The sequence below is a fragment of the Poecilia reticulata genome, chromosome 22 (assembly GCF_904066995.2).
Source record: "Poecilia reticulata chromosome 22, P_reticulata-male-v2, whole genome shotgun sequence".
NCBI classification, from domain to species: domain Eukaryota; kingdom Metazoa; phylum Chordata; class Actinopteri; order Cyprinodontiformes; family Poeciliidae; genus Poecilia; species Poecilia reticulata.
The window spans coordinates 2,794,739-2,812,972 of record NC_088851.1 but is presented as its reverse complement, the minus strand read 5'-3'; the positions used below and the strand labels follow the sequence as shown (position 1 = coordinate 2,812,972).

Here is an 18,234-nt window from a genome sequence, read left to right as displayed (position 1 = left end):
AACCTTAAAGATTTAAAGTACAACAAAATCCATCCATCCATCCATTTTCATATACCCTTGTCCCTCAGTGGGGTCAGGAGGGTTGCTGGTGCTTATCTCCAGCTGACGTTCCGGGCGAGAGGCAGGATACACCCTGGACAGGTCGCCAGTCTGCCGCAGGGCAACACAGAGACACACAGGGCAACCAACCATCCACACACACATTCACACCTAGGGGCAATTTAGAGAGGCCAATTAACCTGACAGTCATGTTTTTGGACTGTGGGAGGAAACCAGAGTACCTGGAGAAAACCCACCATGCACAGGGAGAACATTCAAACTCCACGCAGAAAGACCAGGGCCGGGAATCGAACCCAGAACCTTCTTGCTGCAAGGCAACAGCTCTACCAACTGCGCCACTGTGCAGCCCGTACAACAAAATATTTTCATAAATTTAATTTGTGATTGGTAGAAAAAAAAAAATACCAGGAGACATTTTGTCTGCCACAGGCTTTTATTGCAAAGTGGCTTCCTGTGATCTCAGAAACAATGTTTCACTTTAAGGCTCCAGATGATGATGATGATGATGATGTTGTCGTGGGTGGCGGGAGTCATCTCTCACTGTTGGGGAAGGTAGAGGGTGGGGAGTGGTGAATGGGCTTAAACCTGCTTCCTGTAGTGCTTCCTTTACAAAACAAAAGTGCACTCCGACTCTGGTGTGACGGTTACATTCAAACTGAAATAAGGCGACAAGCAAACGGCTAATGATGGTCAGTCATACAAGAATGAGAACTGAGGTAAACAAATCTTCACTTGGAAACAAAAAACAAACAAACAAAAAAAAAACGGAATTTAACACCAGGAACTTCAGTCTCAACCTGTAGTGTTCAAATGAAAAGTGCTGGACAATAATCTTATGCATAGTCTAACACAACGTGTCAGCCTGGTTGAATGAAATGGAGAGGACACAAAAGATTACAATAATAAATATTCATGTAAAAAGCTTCATGAGTGCAACCCGTGTACAGCAGGAGGCAGTGCTTTGTGGCGCTCTCGTCACACAACAGTGGCTGCTTCCTTCATATCAACTTTTTTTGGCAAAACTCTGGCTGTGTGTGAGGGAGGGGGAGAGAGAGGGATGGAGGGAAAGAGAGAAAGAGAGAGAGAACCTTGGTGGGGTTTGGTAGTGTTGTTTTATTTCCGCCATGTAAGCAAAGGTCACATGACAAACTGGGAGGTGTTTGCATATCATTATGTTAATGAGATCTCCATGTTTAGGAAAAAAAAAAGAAAAAAAAGAAAAAGAAAAAAGAAAGCAATAAGAACCAAGACAAAAAAAAATAGAAACAAAGAAGCCTAAAGACGCTAACACCTTCAGGACATGGATATAGACAGAGCAAGCTTCTGGGTGAAGTGACGGTGTTCAGGTGGGGTTGGTTGCTTCGGTCCTGATGGCACGGCGGTTGGCTTGACTCCGCTCGGCTTGTCGCCGCCGCATCACAGCGGCTTGCCCTCCAGAGACACCACTACGTTCCCGCCCAGCTTCTCGGCCAGCGTCCGGCGGTCCTGAATGTCGTCCAGGCCGTTCACCTGCCACTCGTGCTTGATACCTGAGAAGACATTCCCAGAGTCAACGCAGGTGTGGACGAACACGCCCGAGCATTCACTGACTCACGGCAAACCAACACACACACACAAGCTGGGCAGGTCTGACCAATCACAGAGCTCCTTTTCTAACCAGTCATGAATGAATGAGCCTAAAACCCAGACAAAAGCAGAGCTACCACAGAACTAACAGGAAGCCGTCTAGATCAATCCTCCGCTTCAACAAAGCCATTAAGAAAACAGGAAGACTTCACCCTGAGATGAAGTGTGTTTGTCATAAGCTGGGTGTTTACGGCTCTTCTGTCACTGAGCCGACTGCTTTTCTCCAGAAACAGCAAAGTTAAACACCAGGCTTTTATGATCAGTCTCTTCCTAACCTGATTAAACTTTAAAGTTGCACATCTGGTAATATCTATGTGAACAACGTATTGTTAGACATAAAATGTAAAATAAAACAAAAAGTGGCAGTGACATAATTACACACCTCATGCAAACTTATGTCTAACTGAGTTCCTGCTTTCAGTTACAACCTGATGAAGCTGAAATCAAGGTCAGGTTTCCAGGTGATTTCCAGACTTATGATTTTTAGATAAAACCATAAGTCACAGTGACGTCCCAAAGGACAACCATGCCTCTTTGAAGGTATCAGTCAGGAGAAAGGGATAAAAACTGCCCATGAAACAACATATTAAAAAAAACATATCAGAACTAAAATTGGACAATTCTCCAATATTTTTAAATGTTGCCGACATGGATTGAATGGCTTCGTTCACTTCCTCTGCTGACACAGCTAAAACTGTAGGATGACTACAATATCAAAACAGAGCAGATAATCTCATTTCTTCACCTTCTGTTCCCTGATTGGGCTGGTAGAAAATCTACCGGAGGGAATCAAAGTGAACTACAAAAAGCCCAAACTGAGCTGTGAAGCCAGATTTTATTGAGGTAATGGCCAGGCCAGCAGTCTTCTACGGTTTTCTGGTTTTTTCATGGGTAAGGATGTGATTTTTAGACGTCGTTGTCCTCAAGAGGAAATTATTTTCCACGAACCAGACCCTGCACTCCCATCTCCACATACACAACAACAACCAGCAACTAGGTAGCCAATAACACACAGCATGAGACAAAACGCAACAACACCGTCACACAAGGTTCAACATAAATGATATGATGAGTGGGGCCTGGTGTCATATATATGGGTCAGTAAAGTCCTGTGTTATTGAGAACACAATGCATTTGATGGGCTTATTATCAAGTTCAGAAAAATTTGACATAATTCACAAACAGTACAAGTGTCCAGCTAAAGGGAAAGAATGTTTTTAATACTTTCTACAGCCTAAAGTTACAATAACATCTAATCTGGAGATCATTCGTGTTGCTGCAAGAACTCTGTAACCACGTCCTCCTCACCTGTAAACTTCTTTTTGATGGCATCTTTAGAGCTGGCGTAAATCATCTTGCTCTTCAGCGGAGCGCTCTCTGGGGCCCTGAGGAGGAAAAGAAGTTGAAATGATCATTTAAAAAATTTTTTATTTACTTTAATGAGTCAACTGTTAAAGCTCTTTATATCGGTTCAGTGTTTACACATAGAAACATAAAAGCAGAGGATTTTTTTGCAGTGTATTTGTTACCAGTTAGTCATTTTTAGGGCTGTACTGACTGCAGTTTTCAGGCCGATCTGTAAAACTCTGACCTGCTGATTCTGATTTTGGCCAAAACCAATTTTTTTTTTAGGACTGTACAGATATGAACATTTGAGCTGATGAATACTGCTGTATGGCTGATAACTGATGCATATATGTTTGTTTGCTTTTTACAACCTTCCCAACACAACATGACCACACCACGGACTTCATTACTTCAGTTAAGCTCCCCACAGTGCAGACAGGGGACGAAAAAATGATTGGATGTTAACATGGGCCAGGTTTTACTTATCAGACGGATACAGATACGTAAAAATGATTTTATTAGATATATTAGAATGAATACATCACACATAACACTGAGCTGCTACAACTGTGACTAAAGGAATGGCTGCCAGACAGAACGCATCTGTAGAGCCGACATATGTTTTGATTTTTACGGTTTTAATCGGCATCAGTGGGGAATTTAGTTAAGTAATTATGACATAGTGCTTGAGATGAGTTGTCACAGCTGGAAACTTAAATACAACATGGGGCAGAAAAATGAAAGCAGCACAGTATAATTTTAGACTGAGACAAAGGCTGAACTAACGTCTGAGAAATGCTAAAAATGTATCGCTGCTCCGAGAGAAATCTAAATGTTGACGTGAATTAGGCATTTTGAGACGGTGAGCAGAAAAAAAGTCTGAAAGCAGCCCGACAGAGCCAGCATTTAAAAAAAGGATTTGTTAACGTAGTGCTCTAAAAACAGGCCATTTAAAGACATCACTGTGTGATCATGTTCTGCTGCCAGCGACCACCAAATAATCCCTAAAACACCAATAATGTCTGAAATATTATGCACGTCTGTGCAATAACTGCTTCTGAATGGAGGTGTCTCTGCTGCTAAACTGCAGCAGACATTCATACTAGACAGACCTGAGAGCTTCCTGTGAATATTAGCATCAGTAAACCTGCAGCTGAAACAGCAGAACGGAGCAATGAGAACAAATCTTCCAGGAGAGGATTTGCTCCAGGTGAGTCTCTGGTGGTCGTTCCTGTGAGCCAATCAGAACAGCAGCCATGCAGAGCAGGTTTGGCTTTACTCCGAGTCGATGGGACAGAATGTAATCCCAGCCAGGTTGAGGATTACATTCCTTTTAAAGCGCCGCAGGGCTGAGGAGTGGAAACATGGACGCTGGGTTAACCTGCTGCCTGTCACTTTGCTTTGATTGGTGTTTTCTTCCAGCGAGCGAGCGAGTATGCAGCGGCATGATCCGACCGTCATCTCAAACAATGAAAAATTATTACATAAGCCTACCGCAAAAATCAATAAATCAATAAATTAAAACAAGCTGGACGATTTCAATTTGCAGGATTGTTTTTCTACTGAAGAGAAACCATCTTCTGAAGATGATAAAAGTCTGCAGTCTGGTGCTTCGGCCTCAACCAAACCTTCCTTTGAAGGACAATTTTGTTTACAGGCATTTCTTTCATAATTCATTTATTTGTTGTGTCTATTTTGGATATTTAAAATGTCTTTCTTCCAGTTCCAGTGTTAAATGTTCTCTCGAATTTAAAGTTTATTGATGTTACAGAGTGTGTTCTTGCATCATTATGCCATTCTCTTTATATTACGTGAAAACGGTTTCAAAACAGCAACATCATCGTTCATCGCAATAACTTCTGGCACAATTTATTGTCCAGCAAAATGTTATGGTGACAGGCAGGAATACTGTGGTACGGTGTTTCTATTGAATTGATAGTAAGTTTTCTCAAAAGGCTTGTTAAAAAAAACCCAACAGAAAATGATTTCAGTCACTTAAAAGTTTAACCCAGGAATTAATAACCCCGTTTGAAACCTCATGCTCCCCCATCACCACGCCACCAGCACCATACCAGAAGATGAAGACCAGGTCCTCCTTCTTGGACTCCTTGGTTTCGTAGGTGGCGTCGTACAGCGCGTATCTACAGTCGTTGGAGGGGAGGAGCTTGACGAAGCAGCCGTAGGGGTCTTCCACGGTTTCACCGATGTCTCCCACCAGGATCTGCTTCCCCTCTTCCACAATGATCTTCTTCCTGTCCTCACTCAGACAGAACAGCACGGCCTTCTTCCTCTTCCTCACCTCTTCCTGAGTTGAAGACTTCCTCACCTTCATGTCGTTGAAAACCCTGATGACTTCATCGTTCACTGTCACACCTGATGCCTGCGGGGGGAGAGAGGATGGGGAGGCAGTCACAGCTCTGCTGTGGTCAGCACTGGTTTTTCCTGTTTAAACAGTCAGCATTTTACAGCAACACTTGGCTCTGAAGTCCCAAATCATCTGATGATTCTTTAGTTCTCTCACGTGACCTCTAGTGTGGTGCAGACAGAAACCAAACACCAGGAGACCAAGAAGCTGAAGTCTGGAGCTAACCCTTATTTTAGGAAGCAATAATTCTATTGATTAATCAGATGAAAAATATTGGCACTTCTTAGACATTTTTTATTTAGCCACTGAAGTCTTTTTACACAATATTGGTAATTGGTAAAAAAGGTGCAAATAAATAATTCATTCTTTATTGCCTAAAATGCAATATCAGCATTCCTTTAGTGAAGACTTGATCATTTGTAGGAAAGGATGAATCTACAGCTAAAAAATCCCAAAAGAAAATCATCCTAACATCTACGTGTGAAGAGGGCTTAGTATCAATACAGTGTAGAGCTGATCTATTGATTATACTTTGGATTGACCGATTAATAATTGGACAGCAAAAGATGTTGAATGGGAGATTTTATTTTATTTTTTTAAACCGAGTGAAGTTAAAACGATGCCACTTGAGGTGTTCTTGACATCATATTTACAGAGTTTATATATATTTGGTAGTTTTAACTTAATTACTGCTATAGGGTGTTTTTAGAGTCTGTACACTCCACTTGATCCGATTTCTAAGTTAGTTGACCATTTCAATAATTGATTCAAAACCATTAATCCAGTTAACCATGTCAGTCCTACTGGAATTAGAACAGTCCCAGGCTGATCGTCACCCAATCATAAAGCACCAGTAGGAAACGCCAACATCTGATTGGTCAAGGCACGGAATCCAGCTATGTCTGCAAAGTTGCGCTTCTTGCTGTGGAAGCCATTACATGGAGAAGAATAATCAAAGTAAGCAATTTTTATTATCGGTGAGGTGTTTAAAAAGTAAGTAAGGGTAAGCACAGGGATGTTTTCTATGACAAGCTTAGAGATTTATCCTTCATTCAGGCAGAGAGAGCAACGGCTGGGGGGACACTGGCCACAAAGCTGTGATCAGGGCATATGTCCTGAAAATGTGGCACTTTATTACTATTATTATATCACATTGCAATGGGCTAATGTCTGAATAAGGACATTTACAGATTGTAAAAGGCTACGTACTCAGACTAAGAAGTTGAAATGGGATGAAACTCTATTGGTTGAAAGGCCTACAGCCAAAACCCTGAAGGTACTACAAGGTTCAGTTTTGGTGTCAAGCAATAAGGTAATCCTAACCAGTCTTGGCAGCAAGACAAAAATCTGTTTTCAATAAAATAATTTTACTCTCATCCATCACCATAACTACACCACAAGCCCAATGGATTTTCTCAGTATGCATTTTATCAAACAAACAAAATGAATGAATGAATGAACTAGATAATAAAAAAACAACGCATAATTAATCCATTAATCTGTGTCATCTAGATTTCTGGTCTGGGTGGACTGGCTGTGTAACTACTGCATGCTAAATAAAAGGCAAGATTGTGCAATTAATAAAAGTAAAGAAAAAAAAGGTGCAGTGTGTTGCTAGCTTAAAAGTTGCTTAAAAGATGAAGTTTGAAACTCCCAGATCACCGTTTTATTCTCAACCATGAATGTTCAGGTGAGTCACTGACAGGAAGGGAGGGGCTGATTGCTGCGCTGTCCAAAGAAGGACAATACATTGAGACGGAATGGGTCAGATTAGATCGTTACGCAAATCAGCATTTTGGATAATTAATTTATAAATCTAAATATTAAGTACAACTCTATTAGTTCATTTGACTTTTTCTTTTAATTCATTTATTTATTTATTTTTAGAAAATGTTAATTTTGGCTAGAATGGTAGCAATACCCAATCATAGCATCTTGACTAACAGTAATATTTTAGTTGGTTTTGTCCTACAATGGTGTTATTAGCATACTAAAAGAAAAAAAATAATTTACCACCAAGTTTGCTTTAGCTTTTAGGCTAATTTCAGCAATTTAGTTTCCAAATTGAGTAAGTTAGCCAACATTAACATTTTAACTGACATCAACATTTCACCAACTTGTTGCATGTAACCAGAGTAGGAGGATCCACATCAATCAATCAAATTTTATTTGTATAGCACATTTCAGCAGCAAGGCATTTCAAAGTGATTCACATAATTAAAATAAAAACAGCATGTGATATTGAATATAAACAGTGAGAAAGAGAAATAAAAAGAAATTAAAAAGTAAAGATAAAAACATTAAAGAGATTAAAAAAAAACAAACATCAAGAACATCAAAGATATCAAAACCCACAGTCTAACCCTAATTTAGCCATAAGCAACTCTAAACAGGTGGGTTTTAAGTTGAGATTTAAAGGCACACAGTGTTTCAGCTGTTTTACAGTTTTCTGGAAGCTTGTTCCAAATTTGTGGTGCGTAGAAACTGAATGCTGCTTCTCCTCGTTTGGTTCTGGTTCTGGGGATGCAGAGCAGAACCAGAAGATCTGAGGGGTCTAGACGGTTGGTACAGCAATAACAGATCTTTAATGTATTGTGGTGCTAAACCGTTCAGTGATTTATAAACTAACAACAGTATTTTGAAGTCTATTCTCTGAGCTACAGGGAGCCAGTGTAGGGACTTTAAAACTGGTGTTATGTGCTCTATCTTCCTGGTTTTAGTGAGAACCCGAGCAGCAGCGTTCTGGATCAGCTGCAGCTGTTTGATTGATTTGTTAGTCAGACCTGTGAAGACGCTGTTGCAGTAATCAATGCGGCTAAAGATAAACGTTAAACATTAGTAGAAATAAATCAATATTACTCAACCAGATAGCCTTAACAAGCTAATATTAGTATCTTAACTCATTTATAGCTACTAAGTTGGTAGGAAGCTAACATTTGCCAACCTGCTAGTGGTAGTATTTCAGCTAATTCTTCCTAAATGGCTCTTAGCACAGTAGATGGTGCAAGCTAAGATTATCCAACATGCTAGAGCCAAGGCAACCAACGTGCCGAGCATGTTGGCCAACCAGCACCATGTCATCCAACAGCATTTTTGCTAATTACAGCATACATCCTATTTCAGGTGTTCTTGATAAGGTTCAGCTCAGGACCCCCTGAACAGCTCACAGTTTTTGGTAGATGGACAGTCGACCAAGCACAGCTTAGCTCGTTAATTCAGCTTTTTGAGCAGTTTTCACCAAACAGTTCAACTTTATCACAAATCAGTAGACCGTTTCTTTTTTTTTAGTAATGTTCATCTACTTTTTCAAATACAGTGACATCCTTTACTGCAGCAGAACAGCTCTTTGCCAAGTTTCTGTAGTAGTCTTCAGCTATTTTAACCAAGAGGACTTACAGAATGCACTGATTTTTTTTTTTTTGGACAATTCTATTTCTTAAACACTAAATCAAATTTAACATCTTGTGATGTTTTGTGCAAAGGAGAACATTTTGAGCTACTCACCTGTCTTGTAAAGGAGTCATTTAAATTCTAATTTTATCTGGGTTCATTTGTATTGATACCTCTGTTCAATAACTGCTGACAGAGAGAGAGACTGTTCCAGAGAAATCAGCGTATTTTAAATATGCCTTATCAAGACGGTTCAACACGTCAATATGTGAATAAGTGAAAAAGAACTGTGTTATAGTTTTATAACACAAGTAAATCACAGGTCACAACTTTACAAATAGTGATGGGAAATCACTGTGCACCTGTAGTTTGAAGACATTTATGATCATAGGAGTTATACCTTTTAAGGTGAGACTTTTAATCTGATAAAATTGATTCCTGACATGTCACCATTTATGCCTCAAGGTGTGGCTGACTGAGGTCAGACAGATTAGCTAGATAAGAGAAAACAGGCAGAGGTTTTCTAGAACTGGACAGACTTGAATCAACACCTTCATTCAACTCTTACGTGAAACTTCAGTAAATTATCACTATTGTGTTTCCACATCGCTTAAACCTGCTGCTTTTAAGTAAACAGGCTAAATATCAATGTATGCTTAATAACCAAGTCTGAGTTATAGTTCTTAAATGATTCAGTAGTTTCATGTCTCATTGTTTTCAAGAAAATAAAAGGTGTGCCAGAAAAACTAGATTAGATGGATTAGATTAAAATAATCTACAATAAGCCTTGTGATTAAAATGCCCCACCCTCCTCCTCCTCACACAGTGTAACTAACTGAAACCAACTTTGAAATTAACAGATTAACTGACAACTTGTAAACGGAATTAAAACGGAATTAAATAAATTAATTCCAATCGTTTCTGTGTCCATTAAATTACTCTCTTTGATTAAATATTTTGTTCCTACGAGGAGTGAGTGAAGCAGAACTCTCCCAGTAGACCCACACGGTCTGCACCGTCACTGTGTGACTCAGCCTGGCAGACAGTCGGCCTCACAGCCGCGGTTCGATCCGTTCGGCGGGCCTGGATCAGCCCGGGACAGCTGGGTGCGGGTTGGTCGGCCGAGCAGCACCACAGCAGATAAGATGGCCGCCCGAAGCTCCACGCCACGGCCACAGGGCAGGGCCGGCCCAGATTGTTACAATGGGTACCGGCTTCGACGCCATAGCTTTGAATTAATATGAAAATTATGTAATTCCATTAAGAACATAAGGAAGAGACTTGGTACCATAACCGTTTCTTGGCGACGAATAGAGGCAGAATTTTGCGGACTAAGAGCAGCGGCAGCCATGCTAGCTAACAACACGCTACCCACCGACTTGCTTCACCGTCTGCGGGAGACCCGCAGGATTGATGCGGCGACCAGACCCATTTCACATAGCTTTATACATCAGGCTGAAAATCTCCGAATAGTACTTACCATTTTATTCCGGGATTTTTCCGCACTGCGTCGGAATCAGACTGAGGTTTCTCGGGGTGAAAGGTAGCAGGGAATGTAGCCGACTGACCGGAGGAGGAGGAAGGAGCAGGGATCTGAGAGGCGGGGCTACAACTGGTCTCCTTTCTTCTTGGACTTTATTCCTTCCTTTTTTTTTTTTTTTTTAAATGGAAACTTCCTCTTATGGAGAAACTGGTTCAATTGCGGTCTTATTGGATATACATACACATTTACTTACAAATGTATGGAATTCAATCTCTTAGGCTGGTAATTTGGAATACATTTGCCTTTTAAATTAGAAATCCACTCATAAGGCATTTTGTCGGAACATTTACACGTACACCGTGTGGTTACCAGTATGAAAATAAACCGATGTTTGAAAAGTTATAACCTTGACACATTTTTCAAAGCTGTTCCGGTGGATTATCAAGCGTTGGAGTTACCAGACTTTTTGTCAGTTTTAAACAGAAAAGAACAACTCAGCCCTCCCTCTCCCCCATCTCTGCTATTTACTGATCAGGTTTTTTTCTTGGCCGATAAAAATTTCAGGTGTTGTTTAGCTCCCACCTGCTACTTCTAAATTTGACCAATTCCTATTTTTTTATTCTAAAGTTCATAAAAACTGAAAGACAAAAAATGTGCTCCCAGTTTCTAGATGTAGAATTTTTAACACCAATAAAACAATAGAGGTGTTGCATAATTACATATGCAGCTAAGCATATGTCTATCAGATTTAATTCAAGTTTAAACAGTGGGAAAAAAGATCGCTTTTGTGGCATAAATGGATTGCCACGCTTCAGTGGATTAAATTGTAGAGCTCTGTTTAAAATCTTTTTGCAAACAGTATTAAATTGTGATACTTTTAGTAAAGAGTATTCTTCTGTAGGAATCTCCTGTCTGCTGGAACACATGGCGGTAAGAAAAAATCACTTTCTATCCATCCTAGGGTCTGAAATGATTTAAATCCAACCTCAAGAGAACAAAACCATACAGCAAACCAACCACTCAATATTATTTCTAAGTCTTTTCTATGCCAAGAGGAGAATTTTTTTTTTTTTTTTTTTTTTTTTTTAGAAACCAATATCAAGGCAATAGTTTGGTTTTCCATACACTTTTTACAATTCTTCAAAAACACACAATTGAGGACTGCACACAAATTTTTCATGAATCCAAGATCTAGGTTTTGTGATGGACACTCCAAAACATTCTTTGTTTTCTTGTCATCTGCTTAAAAGACCAATTTATGTCCAAGCTCCAACTTCCTGCCTTAGGAATTCTGATGCCACTTAAATATTTCCACATCTTTCCTTATGATGCATGTATTTTTTGCATTGGATTTAATCTTAGTCATATTTGATATACATAGCATTTTTATAACTACTGAAGGCAACGTTTACTTTATTATGCTACAAAGCAGCACTGTGTGTCTGGAAAATACATAATACTGCTCAACAAACAGACTTAGAAACATTGAGGGTTCAGGAATAGCAGTTTCAGTAAAAACTCACTTTATTTTTTACATTAGAACAACATCAGAAGCTAAGAGGGCAACTAGCAGTCATAAATAAAGACAGTGACATGAATGCTTCAACTAAATAAATATAGAGCAGAGAGAGATGGCTGCATTAGCTCCAGTGTAGTGTCCACAGCTGACACACCACCATCAGCATCAGGGAGTGGGAATGTAGCAGAACAGTGTACAAAAACATCAGACAGGAAATGGTGCAGTAGTAAAAAAAAAAAAACGACTAACTACAAGCCCACTGCAGCAACTAGAGGTCTTAAAGGAACAATTCACAATTTTAGAACCATCTTGCCTTCTCTCTCAGCAAGAGACATCCAACTTTACTCTAAGATTTTAAAAAGGAATGTGAATTAACACAAATTTAAAATGTGTGAAAATGGAAATCAACAGACATGTTTTTGAGACCATTATATCTGCAGAAACTGAAGTCATCAACAGAACCGCTTTTCTTCCGGATTTTATTTTCTGAATGTAATGTCAGCTTGGTGTTCCTCTCATCTCTCAACCTTAAGTCTTTAATTTTGTTTAAAGGCAGCAGCCATTACTGCAAACAGATTGTGACTGCAGAGTTGTATACAGTGTTAAAACAAGGAATTTAACTTAGAAAAAAAGACTTCAGACTGCTAAACATCCCAGGTCCATGTGAAACTCTGAGCCAATAACAGAACACCAATCCCTGAGAGGCGGGGTCAGCTGCCAGGAACAAAATCCATGTCCAACCTTTCCAGGACAGACGTTTTCCTGACATTCAGACACTCCTCTCCTAACCATAAAAAGTGAATTGTGGTCTCCTCACTTTAAAAATCAATAGTTGTTTATGGTTAACATAACTATTTTTAAATGTCTGGTATAATTCACTTTTTAAATGTCAGATGGGGAAAAAAAACTTTAAAGTCTGAATGTTTAGAAGGATATGCATGTTAATGCCCCATAAAACAACAACAACAAAAAAACCTGTTAGTCAAACAGCCAAATCAAAATGTTTCACAAACACAATGACATTTCTTTATTAATTAGTAATTTTCTATTTATTTGTAAAAGCAAAAGATTTAGGATCTGATCTTTAAGGCATTTTAACAGACATCTTTCCATAATGTATGGCTTTCATTTTAACTTTATGTACACCTGAAAATGCTACATTGCTGCCAAAATAAAAAACTTTGATTAAAGTATGAAAAAAAAAACCTTTTTTTTTTAATTACACTGCAAACTGGCTCTGTATATTTATATATACAGTGGTTTTCAAAGCTGACCCAAAAGCATCGAGGAAGCCATGATAATATGTCATCATGGTTCTGTATGCTGGGAGAGAAGAACACAAATGACAGGAAAAAAATACTGTCAGATTTTTTTGTTTTTAAGTACTAAATATTTCCACAATTCCTCTTTTTGTGGTTGTAAGAATGTCCACTCTTTTTAGTTTAACAGTGACTAATGAAGTATGAAAGAATTGTTTCAATGCAAACAATGCTATCTCTCATACCCAATTAGGCCAGTTCACATCTATATACATTTGATCATTCTGATTTCGGCAGCACCAGACTTCCATATATTTGAACGCTGAGCACCAGTGGCATAACAAGAGTGAAAATCTGCTGCTTGATACAAACAAGTTTTCATTTACAACTAAGATTTTGTCCCTGAGCAAAACATAAGAAACCTCGTCCGAGTCTTACCGATCAGTGCAAATGTTCCTCAGTGGTTTTTGCTTTTCAAAAGGTGGGGAACTAGCAGGGACTCTACTGGCTCTACTGTCCTACAGCACCAAGTCTGTGTGTTCAGCCCGCCTGCTGAAACGGTCAAAGAAATTCCCCGCAGACCCAACTGCCTCAGGAAGGAGCCCACAGCTTTTCTACTACGTTGTCATCTCACAGCAGACATAACAGAGGGTAACACACCAGGTGAGCCAACGTAACCAGGGGTAAACTCTGAGATAACTCCACCTTTGTGGAACATCTGCTCATCAAATTTGCACCGTTTTGAAAGCCTTCTTTCATTTATTTCAACTCTTACAGCCTCTTGGCTGCGTCCGCCAGCCCATTTGGGTCAAAGGTCACCAAGGAATAATCTGGAAACAACATCAATACTTTGTGAGAGTCAGTTTGTAAGTGTGGGCCCCGGAGCCAGCAGCAGGACGTACGGTGGCGAGGTCACTGTCGGGCGCGTTTGGCAGGTGGAGCGGAGCATCGCTCTCTGAGGCCCAGACGGTTGAGCTCCGAGTGGAAAAACTGCTGCAGGCGCACGCCGGCCTTCGCCTCGTTAGTGTGGCGAGGATTGTACTGAAGACAGTTGGAGAACATCAACTCCACGTCGGAGATGTAGTCGCCTGCAGACACCCAGAAGGAAAAGGCTTGATGATCATCAGAACGCATTCACACAGAATTTACAGTCTTGGGCTTTGTTCACTTGAATAGCAAATGCAGATCTACGGATAATAAACACTACGGTCGGATTTATTAACAATCGATTTGAATCGATTTTTCTTCGAATGGCCCAATATTGATTTATACAACCCTTAAATTGACCCTTTTAATGTCTTCTCCTTACCCTTAATGCCTTGTGACATCTCATCACTACATGAGTATCATAACAAAACAACATGGTGGCAGCACTGAATGTAGGGGTGAACTGATTGCAGTTTTATGACTGATCGCCGATCATTAAGAAACATCCACTCATCACAGGCATCAATAACATTCATTTGGGGATTTTATAATATTTTTCAATCATTTTTTAAAACAAAAAAAATAAACATGTTCAATAAACTTAAGTAAAAAGTAATGTGAATGTTCAACAGGGATGAGTTCAAGGCCAGTCCAGAACCTCAATGTCAGTTCTATCCATTCCAAAACCAGACTGGATGTGTTTGGAATAGTCATCTGGTTGGAAAATCCAATAATGCCAAAGTATTTCCTCATCTGATCCCTTCAATGACAGGAAAAGCGAAGTTCACACCAAAAGTGAAAAGTTCAGACACGTCTGAAATTTGGACCTACACCCACAGACAACACTGCCTACTGGAGAAACGTTTCAGAAAAACAAGAGACAAAGACTGGGCTGTTTGATCATGACAAGAAGAATGTTGAGGTTTTGATGGTAGGAGTGCTCTGTTACTGTCAAGCATAGTGGTGGTAGCATCATGCTAAGAGTCTGATTCACTGCCAATAGTACAGTAGAGTGAAGGAAATCATGAAAGCAGCTTCAGTCTTTAGCTTTTTCTCTAATCAGCAGGGAAATTGTTGAAACAAAGTAATAAAGGGGAATTACCGTTTTATCTATCATCACATTCCATGGTCAGCCACACACACAGACAGAGAAGGGTGATACAGAGAGCTAAATTAATCAGCCAATTGTTTTTGGCAGTGGAAGGAAGCCAGTGTACCCAGAGAAAACCTGGGTGTGTACAGGGAGAACATGTTAACTCCATGCATCACGAGTCAATCAATCCCACCTCTAGCTGCGAGGCGCCACTCCCAACCACTGTGACACTCCAAACATTTTTCACCACCATGAAAGAAATCCCAATTGGGAAGATCAAATTTGGACAGTAACCATATGGTTTGAATAGTTTATTTTTATTTTACAGCTGGTTCCAGTTGTAACATTCATTGCTGTGTAATCCGTTGATATAAAAGTGTTTCATAAAGTTTTAAATGTTCTGTTCTCACTAAAGCAAAAATAACCAAAGAAGTGAGAATTGCAGGTAAGAAAGTTGGAGCTGCTGAGCAACCATGCAATTAATATCCAATATGGCTGCATGAATACAAGACCTAACGAAGATTGTCAATAGAAACCATTTATTAGCATTTCCATCTGTTTTAAACCACACACACACACACACACACACACACACACACACACACACACACACACACACACACACACACACACACACACACACACACACACACACACACACACACACACACACACACACACAGCTGTTTTAACACTTCACTCCGTCATAGTTATGTACACTTTCTCCAAGTGCCTCTGCTTTCACAGTAGGGGTGGCTATATAAAACATAGGAAATAGTACTTATTGTCACTTTTATCATATTATATTACAATATTACCACAAAACATTCTGATAAAACTTTAAATCAATATTGCCCACGCCTAGTTTACAGCATTTAGAAATGTTGTAAGCAAAAACAGCATGTGTGATTCATGGCAATGCTGGACAACATTAATAAATGCCTGATTTTGCAAGTAAAATATTAGTAGTCACAGAATCTGTTAAAGGATTACGAGCGTCTCCAACTGATTTCTGACCATGCAGCCAGGAGGGCTGATTTACATTTATTTGAATGTGTAAATGTTGGCCTCTACACACACCCAGTGAGTGGTCTCATGTCTCCTGTTAGACTCCCATGGAGGAGACTGAATGCTACAGACAGTTGTTTGGAGCAGAGTTTTCTCAGTACCAATGATGTTTACCTTTAGCTTGATGTCATTTTAGATGAAGTTATTAAGTTCAGTGTAGAGCAACCTAACTACCTTCTTGGTACTGAAAAAACGCTGACAACTGGCCCACCTGATGGGGATCAAAATTGCAGCATTTGTTCCATTTTCATATGATTCTGTTCACACTGCACTGTGTCAAACCCTTTGAAAAACCTTCCTCCACCTCATCTGTGGGTGAACCACTTAAGGAAACAACATGAAAACCTCTGAAGAAAACAAGGAGCGCAACTTCCTTCTTCAAAAAATGTAAAAAAAAAAAAAAAAATGGAACGGACTCATATTTTATTTATTCAACGTTCAGCGGTTGGAGGATTTCTTTTTTGTATTTGCTAAAATACCATGAGTCAGTTCTCCCACTAGTGATGGACTCACATGTTTGTTTTTGCTGTATAAATGCTTCAAATTAATTTTACATTCTTGATCACGGTGTATGTAAACTTCTGACCCACAGAATACAGTAGAAAAATCTTGTGCACAAACATTTAGAAAAGCTTCACATTATAGCTCACTGAGCTCGTCTGCATCATTCATACATAGCCAGCATTAGCTGGTGCCATCAAAGGGTCAGTAATCGTATTTAGGTTCTCCATTGCATGGAGCACCTCAAATTTGTTTTCCTTTATTGAACCGAATCATCATTTGAAAACTGATTTTTGTACTTAAGTTACCTTTGTCTGATACCAACATCTGGTTGATAATCTGGAACAATTCAAGTAAATACAGCACTATACATAACAGGGCTGGACAATATGGCTGAAAAATTTATAAAGATATAAGCATTTCACTTTAGTTCATGTCCATAATTATTGATATTGATAATTGTTGATTTTAAATATTTGAAATACTAGTATCGCAACCTTTCCTGTTTTATCCAGTTTTCTCTCCGTTGCTTTTTATCATTTAAAAGCATTTGTGAGGCACGGTGGTGAAACCTCAAACTCCTGCAAGTTATTCAGTCAGTTAGTTGCCAACAATCCTTGCTTAGCTTGCTGTGAGAGGTTGAGTAGCTAAAGTCTTTCCTTTGCCTACATCCCCCAGAATGCTGTGCGGTTCTGGATTGAAGTTCAGTGATTATTCTATATATTGAATATTCTACCAGACACATTACCTATCAATATTGATCACGTGTCTACGGTGATATCGATTTATTGTCCAGCTTTGAATATCAAGGCAAAAAAGCAAACTTAGTTCTTCTGATACACTCTGAATACATCCATACCTTGCTAAATTGTTTACATAGAACTTAATAAAGGTACTTAAACTGTAGTCTGAGGTTAACACAACTTCACATGCTGTGATCAGCAGCTGGTCCCACCTACTTTGAGAAGCAGTGGAAAAATAAGGACATGATCCCCATGCAAAGTGAAACCATATATTAACATAGAATGGAAAACTGCCATTAGATGAGTCTGTGCTCAGCTGCGTCTATTTCTATTGGCTGGCAAAGTTTAGAAGGGATAACCTTTGGTCTGTCTGAGTAAGACAAACAGCATTATGTCATTGTGTACAGACAGCAGTGACATCACCTCGGTTTTTAATCACAAACCAAAACTATTTCTGAACTGACTGCAAGCCAAGAAGATTCAAGGTCTAATGATCCATAGTTTTGTTTCTCACCTGCTGTCTGATATTCACAGTTGTTGACCTTCTCTCTGATGGTGCTCAGAGCGATGGGCTTCGTAATAATATCATAGTAGTCAGGAACCTGGAACCACACAAACATGGAGGAAACTTAGAATCACTACAGCCGTTATTTTATCACTCCACGTCAAAGTTCTCACCAGGAAATAGTCAATGCTGGAGAAGCTGTGGTGTCAGAATGCCCATCACCGTTATATTTTTTAGGAATGACATATTCTCTAAAAATAATGGATTGATATAAACAATGAAATTAACCATCTTTCACATCTATATTCCGACGAATTTCAAAAACTTTGTGGACTGCAAAAGCCTGTG

The 18,234-nt window shown here is 39.4% G+C and overlaps 2 protein-coding genes across 3 annotated transcripts in view; both read right to left on the bottom strand.

The window, feature by feature from the left end:
• Positions 1–474: 474 nt before the first annotated feature.
• cfl2 (cofilin 2 (muscle)) lies at positions 475–10,424 on the bottom strand. Its single transcript, XM_008398689.3, has 4 exons — positions 10,269–10,424; positions 5,106–5,413; positions 2,995–3,071; positions 475–1,589 (listed from the first exon to the last, which is right to left on the bottom strand). Exons 1-4 carry the CDS (start codon positions 10,269–10,271, stop codon positions 1,477–1,479), a joined length of 501 nt encoding a protein of 166 aa, XP_008396911.1. The 5' UTR covers positions 10,272–10,424; the 3' UTR covers positions 475–1,476.
• A 1,339-nt stretch (positions 10,425–11,763) lies between these two features.
• baz1a (bromodomain adjacent to zinc finger domain, 1A) overlaps positions 11,764–18,234 on the bottom strand; it is a 30,706-nt gene continuing 24,235 nt past the window's right edge. For both annotated transcript variants that reach the window (XM_081603440.1, XM_081603441.1), the window contains 2 exons: positions 17,896–17,983; positions 11,764–14,137 (listed from right to left, as the gene is read on the bottom strand). In XM_081603440.1, coding sequence (XP_081459566.1) covers positions 13,962–14,137; positions 17,896–17,983 — 264 coding nt within the window. In that variant the 3' untranslated portion in view covers positions 11,764–13,961. The remainder of the gene's footprint in view (positions 14,138–17,895; positions 17,984–18,234) is intronic.

What these genes read in the sequence shown, in the direction of transcription:
- cfl2 (XM_008398689.3), bottom strand. An exon ending in GACCTGGTCTTCATCTTCTG is followed by an intron (nt 3,072 to 5,105) that starts GTATGGTGCTGG and finishes TTTCCTCCTCAG; the next exon opens with GGCCCCAGAGAGCGCTCCGC. An exon ending in CATCAAAAAGAAGTTTACAG is followed by an intron (nt 1,590 to 2,994) that starts GTGAGGAGGACG and finishes ATGTCTTCTCAG; the next exon opens with GTATCAAGCACGAGTGGCAG.